Source organism: Talpa europaea (genome assembly GCF_964194135.1).
Source record: "Talpa europaea genome assembly, chromosome: 12".
In the NCBI taxonomy this organism is placed as follows: Eukaryota; Metazoa; Chordata; class Mammalia; order Eulipotyphla; family Talpidae; genus Talpa; species Talpa europaea.
Genome location: NC_140079.1, coordinates 18,705,055 through 18,713,203, shown reverse-complemented (window position 1 = coordinate 18,713,203; position 8,149 = coordinate 18,705,055). Strand labels below are relative to the sequence as shown.

General features: G+C 41.1%; 1 protein-coding gene across 1 annotated transcript; it reads left to right on the top strand.

Moving 5' to 3' along the window:
• Positions 1-989: 989 nt before the first annotated feature.
• On the top strand, positions 990-7,876 carry MPZL2 (myelin protein zero like 2; the record flags this gene model as incomplete). Its single annotated transcript, XM_084250806.1, has 5 exons — positions 990-1,047; positions 1,976-2,142; positions 2,423-2,633; positions 5,116-5,263; positions 7,813-7,876. 5 exons carry the CDS (start codon positions 990-992, stop codon positions 7,874-7,876), a joined length of 648 nt encoding a protein of 215 aa, XP_084106932.1.
• Between the last annotated feature and the right edge of the window lie 273 nt (positions 7,877-8,149).

Genomic DNA, 8,149 nt, shown 5'->3' with positions numbered 1-8,149 from the left:
TTTTGAAAACCTTTTCCTTGAGAGTCCTCTTCCTGATTATTCACATTAGCTGTTATTTTGTGGAAAGAACACTAGATTTAAGAGTGAGAAGAGTTCTGGTTTTGCTTCTTATCAGCTGTGCAACGTTAGGCACATTACTTAACTTCTCTGGGCTCTTAGTGTCCTCACTGGTGAAATAGGAACAATTCGTGGGAATATTGTGAAGGTGAAGGAATAAAGCAGGAAAGTACTTTCACACTATATTGAGCTGGTAGAGTAAATGAGAAAGGGGTGACACCCTGATTCTTCTTTAGGTCTTTTAAAGATAAAGGTGAATTAAACATTGAAATTTGTTTTAGTCACTCCATTTAGGTGGGTCTGGGGGAAAGCTACAAGCTAGAAAAGGTGTAGAAATCCTTGTGATAACATTTAGCTAAAACTGAGGGTATAAGGTGTAGGACATTTAGTCCATGGAGGAGCTAAGGAATTCTGATTAGCTTGCAGTTGCTGTGAACCTGTTTGAGGCTAATATGGCCCCAGGGACTGGCTTTGGGAAAAGGTAGTTTCAACATTCACTTCCCAGGACGGTATAAAGCCTGTTTAAAAAGAGAGTGTGTGGGTCAAACCCGAAGCAGCCTGGGACATTTCAGACCGGCACCACCTCCTCGGGCTGCTCCTGGGGCCAACCAGAGGCCAGAGCCTAGTCAGATGAACTGAAAAGTAAAGAAAAGATTGCAGAGTTTGGGACTTTGTGCAGACGTGCCTGTGAGTGTAGAGGGCGGGAGGAGAGAAAGGAGGGTGTTGGGAGCGAAAGCTCCACCTTTCATTCCTGCGAAGTGTAAGAGATTGAGGATGAGTCACAGGCACGGCTGCTCAGATTCCCAAAGGTGAGGGACTGACTCCTCTGTTCGGGAAAACGCGGGGTTTGCACCTCTCGGAGTGGCCTTGGCAGGGTGTGGAGCCCTGGGTCTGCCCGGTCTGGTCTCTGGGGCCAGGGCTGGCTTTCCCTCATGTATGGCAAGAGCCCAACGCGTGCTGTGCTGCTTCTCCTTGGCATCTGGCTCACAGGTAAGCGCGGGGGTGCTCCTCAGCATTTCCTTCTTCCTTGCCCACCCTTTAAAATTAGCTTATGTCTGAGAAGTCACAGAGTTTTGCCTAGGAGCCTGAGCCACAGTTGAGTTGAACTGAGTTTTGACTTTATTGAAGTTGGTGCTTTGTTTTTGGGGACTTGCTTTTGGACAAACAGGTTTAGGTGTGTTCTGGGCACAGAGAGGGCTTTCTAATCTCAGATTACAAACCATTTTTGTGGTGGCTACTCTGTACCTTGCACAGAAGGCAGGACTTACTAGTTGGATTTCTGTGTGGGTCTTGTCTGGACTCTGGGCAGCACTGGGAAGGCTGAGGTTGTTAAGGAGAGAGACTCGCTGTGGTTCTGAAGCTGCCCTGACAGGCACATTCTAAATGTAAATATCGTCGTAAAAATAAAAATACCACACGGTATAAAGGGTTCAGGGGAGCTGGTAAGCATAAGCTGTTTGGCATTGATTGATTCATTTTCTGCAGAAGACTAGGGGCCAGTAAGAGATGAAAACTGACCTGTCGTGGGTCCCTTATTCACATTAAGATCGAATGCTTAAGTTTAGTACAAGTCTAATTCATGCGATGATTAGTTTTGATTTTCTGTTCCTGCTTTCCATTTTATTGGCTGCTGCTTGTAGCTTGTTCTAAGAGTTTTCAAGTAGGTACCATGCGCTTAGGGTTCTGTGCGGTGGAGAAAGTGAGAGCTGGAGGACTGCTGGGTGGTAGTTTTAGATGTTAAATGGAATGGGAGTGTCAAGGTTGCGTCCAGGTTGGGAGTGTGCAGACGCCGGGTGAGGTAAGTTTGAGAGCTGGAGTGTCTCAGTTCTTTTATGCCTTCCCAGACATTTATTTTGGCCGTGTCAGCAGCTCCCTCACTACACAGCTCCCGTTAACCCTTCTTTTTCCTTTATTGCAGCTCTCTGGCCTATAGCAGCTGTGGAAATTTACACCTCCCGCGTACTGGAGGGTGTCAACGGGACAGATATTCGGTTAAAATGCACTTTTGCCAGCTTTGCCCCTGTGGGTGATTCTCTAACAGTGACTTGGAATTTTCGTCCTCAAAATGGGGGACCTGAGCAGTTTGTAAGTAGATTACTGTCATTTTTCAGGGGAACTTGATTAGGAAAATAAGCTAGTCTGCTTTTCCTTGACCTTCCCATTTATTTTTTTAGCAACGAGCACAGGGTAAAGCTGGGAAACAACTCTTGGGACAGAGATGGACAGAAGCGCATGGCCAATGAAGGGAAATCATGGAGTTATTACAAGAGAGGAGCAGACCAGGCAGTCAGCTTTGCTGGCTCCCACTGCCTTAGCCACCTGGCCCGGGTACTGAATAAGATGGTTTGTCATTTCTCCTTTCCAGGTATTCTACTTCCATGTGGATCCCTTCAAACCCATGAGTGGACATTTCAAGGACAGGGTGGTCTGGGATGGGAACCCTGACCGCTACGATGTCTCGATCATTCTCTGGAAGCTGCAGTTTGATGACAATGGGACATACACCTGCCAGGTGAAGAACCCGCCTGATGTTGACGGGGTGATCGGGGAGATCAGGCTCAACGTCGTGCACACTGGTAGGTCAGGTCACGCCAGTGGTTTGGGGAGGTGTGAATGCTGATAGAAGACAGAGAGGCAATCTCTTGCAAGGGCTGAAAGAGTGGACAAGACTAGCCCTTCTAATCTGGAAATCTCAGAGGAGACTGAGGAGGCCTGGGATAAAAAGTGAAAGGCTTTGTTTGATGGTGGAAAGAAACAAAAAAGTAAAGTAAGGGGACCCAGGGACTGTATTACAAAAATGGCACTGAGATCTTGAGAGGGAGAGGAAGCAACTCTCTGATAAAGGGCTAACAATAGGTCCGTTCATTCACTCAGCTATTCACAAGATACTTACTGAGTACCCTGCTCAGTGTTAGGTACCGTCCAAAGTGCTTGGCATGCACTGTCATTTAATCCTCATAGTCAGCTAGGCAGAGGATACCAATAATGGTAGCTAATGTTTATTGAATACTTCCCACGTGTCACAGGCTTTACAGGACACATTTAGTCTTTATATGTTTGTTTATTTAGTGCCCCCATTTTACTAATGAGGAAACAGGAAACAGGATCATAGAGGTTAACTCATTTGTCTAAAGGCATGTAGCTGATAAATAAACCTCAAATCCAAGCATCTTTGACTCTAAAATTATGCTCTAAACTAATGCATTGTGTTGTCTGCAGTCCTATCAAAGACAACCTGGAAAATAGTGCCATATAACAAAGAACAAAGACTAAAGAACTTTAGCGCTATACATCTGGTTTTTTTTTTTTTAATTTTTTTTAAAGATATATTTATTTATTTATTTATGCAAGCACTGGGTACAGTCAGAAGCACGGGAGGGTGAGAGAATTCACCAGAGCCAGAGCGGGGAGCAGAACAGGCAGACTGACGAAGTACACTGCTGAGGGGAGCAGCAGGCATGGCAGGAGAGGTCTGCGTGCCATGTGGGACCCTTGCCGGCGGCCGGGGATTGAACCGGCGCTGCAGAGGCTTCGGGCAGCTTCGCAGCCCAGCGCTCAACCACTGTGCCACCGGGGAGGCCCAGCGCTATACATCTGGTTTTTGAGTCACTACTACTTTATACAGCTATAAAAAAAATCTTTTTGTCCTCTTGAATAGTGAGAATAATATTGCAAAGATTATGGTGAGGATAAAATGAGATAATGAACATAAAAATTGCCTAAACTCTGAATTGTATTGAAAATTATAATAGTTGCCACCTACTGTTTATTATGTGCATTCACAATTTACAGGATAATTTCTTAGTAAGAACCCAAGAAACAGATTCTGTGAGCTGTATTTTATATGTTGAGGAATCTGAGGCTCACAGAAATTCTCCCAGATCACACTGCTAGTAAATGGTGGAACTGGTATTTTAACCTACCTGTCTCTGCTGTGTGGTCTTAACCAACATACCGTATTATTGCCCAAAACACATATGCCTGTAAAGTGGTGTGATTTCCTCCTTTCATTCCTTGTACCAACCCTCAAGGCCCTATTGATTGCTGGCCATCTGAGTAATGTAAGAAGTAGATGGAGACGTAGAGGCCGTTTGAGTAATGTAGTCAGAAGTAATGTAACATCTTTAGACTGGAGTTTCTTCATTTACAAAATTAATAGGTTAGATAAGAATACAGTGGTTCTTAAACATATTGAGAACACTACTTTTTAGGAATACAATGAAAGCTGTGGTCCTCCTACTCACACACACACACACACACACACACACACACACACACACTGCACACACTGCACACACTCACAATTTGACATTGATCTTGTGGACCTCTGGTGCTACTACCACTGTCCTCCAGGCCAGGAACCCCTGAGCCAGGCATTCTCTAATATCTTTTCTGCTTCTGAGGGTTTACTGAAGTTTAAATTAGAAATTACACTGGGAGATAGGAAACCCAAGGCCCCTTTTACTTGTATCACTTATCCAGTGGACTATACTTATTGATCTATTTGCCTGTGGGCATGAGTTTCTGGAAGGTAATTTAACATCTTTAGATGTTGGCATTGTATTTCCATCATAGTGCCTGGAACATGGTAGACCTTTAATAAATTTGAATAAATAACTGGCTGAATGAGTGGGCATCAGGAAGAAATAATTTGAGCAATGGATTTGATTAGGTCAGCAATAACCTTACTCCTCTAGGTAGTTCAACTGGCCCAGTGGTTTTCAAAATTTGAGCATGAATTAGAATTACCTGGAGGACATGTTAAAACAGATTGCTGGGCCCCACCCATAATTCAGTAGTAGGTGCGGGGGTAGGGCCTGGTAATTTGCATTCAAAGTCCTCAAGTAATATTGTTACAGCTACTCCTAGGGCCAAACCTTGGGAATCACTAAAGTAGGCTGTATGGTTTTCCTGTTGCTGCTAGAGTTTGTAAGATAATATAGCAGGAGCAAGGAAGATTCCAGTTAATAACACAAATACATCCCTATAATATCTTTCAATTTCATCACCATCCTCCTCTTTTTAGAAATTCTTACTTGATCTCTTTCTCCTTTACAGCAAGTTTCTCTGAGATGTACTTCCTGGCTCTGGTCGTTGGCTCTGCCAGTGCATTGATGATCATAATAGTGATTGCAGTGGTCCTCGTCCAGCATTTCCGGAAAAACCGATGGGCTAAAAGAGCTCATAAAGTGGTGGAGATGAAACCGTAAGGCTGGGAAGTTCTGGGAAAGTCCTCTTCCAACACTCTTTTACCCTGACTTTGTATTTTACAGTGGAGCTAATTAATCGTTGAACAGATGCACTTCCTTTGAGTAAATCTTGAAGAATTCAAACTCACACGACTGATAAATTAGGGTGTGATTAATAACTTTACAAAAGACTTCTTAATTTTACCTTAGACTTCATTTTGTATCACTTTACTATATAGGATTTGCTGTTATACAAAATCTGCTTATGTAAAGCTTTTCTAGGATATTCCTTACTTTTAATGTAAAGCATATATTAGTAAGAACCACTGGGCAGTCAGCAGGGGTACTATGAATCAGTACCTAGGAGAGTGAGCTGTGCTCAATCAGTATTAAAAACATTCTTTGGGTTCTCTTTCCATTAATTTCTTTTCTCCTTTCAATATTTTCCTGAAATAAAATTCACATGGCATGAAATTAACCTTTAATATTCACATTTCATATAAATGGAATTATACAATATGTGGCCTTTTATGTCTGGCTTTCTTTGACTTAGTGTGTTTTCAAAGCTCATCTATGTGATGGCATATAGTCATTCATTTTATGTGTAATATGCCATTGTGTGTATATACCATATATATATATTTTTACCATTCAATTAGTGGACACTTAGATTTTTCCCATTTTTTAAAATTTTTTTCTTTTATGACAAAAGCTGCTATGAACATTCATGCACACATTTTTGTATACATGTTTTCAATTTTCCTGGGTATGTACCTAGGAGTGAAATTGTTGTGACACATGGTAGCTCCATGTTTACCTTTTTTCCAAAACAACTATTCCACTTTATATTTCTACCAGTAATGAAGATTCTGATTTGTTCACCTCCTTGACAACACTAGTTATTGTCCAGCCTTTTGATTATAGCCATCCACTGGCTGTGAAGTGGTACCTCATTGAGATTTGATTTCCATTTTCCTAATGACTAATGATGTTGAAAATCTTTGCATGGGTTTACTGGCTATTTGCATCTCTTTTTTTTTAAATTTTATTTTTATATTCCCCAAACAATTGCAGTCCCCTTATTTTGACCCCAGTCCCTCCCCTCCCTACACCCCACCCCCCATAGAGTGTCTCTGGTTCACAGTTTTTTGTTGATTTTGGTTTTCACTTTCTTATAGTTATTTTTTTTCCTGGTCCCTTATTTAAGTTTTCTAGATTCCTGCTATGAGTGAGACCATCTGGTATTTTTCTTTTTCTTTCTGGCTTATTTTGCTGAGCATGATCCCTTCCAGCGCCATCCATGTTGCTGCAAATTGCATGTGTTTATCTTTTTTGAATGCTGAGTTATTTGGAGATTTATCTATTAAAATATTTTGCCATTTTAAAATGGGATTTTTTTTCATTGTTGAATTCCAAGAATTCTCATATATTTTAGAGTATCCAAAGTATATTATTAGATATATGATTTACAATTATTTTTCTCATTCCATGGGTTACCTTTTCATTTTCTTGATAATGTCCTTTGAAGCACAAGCATTTTAATTTTTGATGAAATCCAATTTATCTTTTTTTCTTTTGTTGCTGTTGTTGTGTCATCTAAGAAACCACTGCCTAATCCAAGGGGTCATGACAATTTCTTCCTGTTTTCTTCTAAGAGTTTTACAGGTTTAGTTCACATATAGGTCTTTGATTAATTTTTGAGTTAATTTTTGTATATTAGCAAAATTGTTAAGTAGGGACCCAAATTTATTATTTTGCAGTAGCAGTTTTTCAAGTGTCTCAGTATCTTTTATTTCTTTTCCCAAGAAATATTTATTAAATTAGATAGTACTTAGGAGCCCAATGGACCTAACTCTGAGATTTTGGTTTGAGTAGGCTAAAACCAATAAAGATGACTTCTAGATCAACACAAAACTTTTTCTTTTTTGAATAAAGAGTAGGATTAGAAATTAATAATGTAGGGCCTCCCCGGTGGCGCAGCGGTTGATTGCTGGGTTGCGAAGCTGGCCGCAGCCTCTGCAGCGCCTGTTCGATCCCCAGCCGCCAGGCACGTGTCCCACATGGCGCGCTGACCTCTCCTGCCGCCCGCTGCTCCCCTCAGCAGTGTATTTCGTCAGTCTGCCTGTTCTGTTCCCCACTCTGGCTCTGGTGAATTCTCTCACCCTCCCGCGCTTCTGACTGTACCCAGTGCTTGTATAAATAAATAAATCTTTTTTAAAAAAGGAAATTAACAATGTAATTTAATAATTTAAAATTATAATTAATAAATTGTAATGGTAAACTAAGGTATCTGCTTTAAGTCCCTGGACTTTCCAAATTGTATTCCCTTCTAAAAATATTTTGGGAAGTGTCTTAAGTTCAGATAACCTGTGTCATGTGGAGGTATGAATATTATCAGTTAGGTGGCACTAATGGTTTCATTCTGTGTAAGCCTCAATCTACATCCAGATATACTCATGTAATTCTTTCCAAAGTATGGGAAGAAGATGACAGAAACTTTGTAGGATTTACCTCCCTTGTTGCTTGTCTTCTTTACCTGACTTTAGTTTCTGCTTCTTTGTTACAGGAAAGAAGAGGAAAAGCTCAACCAAGAGAAAAAGGTCTCTGTTTATTTAGAAGACATAGACTAACATCCTTAGATGGTAAGGTTCATAAGTAGGTTGATTTTTTTTCCCCTTAGCTTCCTTGTCTAGTCAGTCTTGAATGTGGATCTCCCAGATTATGATTGTCAGCTGTTTCCTGTATGAAATTTGAGGAGCTGGACCAGGGAGATAAGTGACCTGTTAGTATTATACATTGCTTTCCCTTTGAGTGTGTTTTGTGCAAAAGATTAGGAGGTTAGATCATGATACCTGAGGGAATTCTAAGATTAGTTGAAGCTCTGGGAATATATTTACTACCAC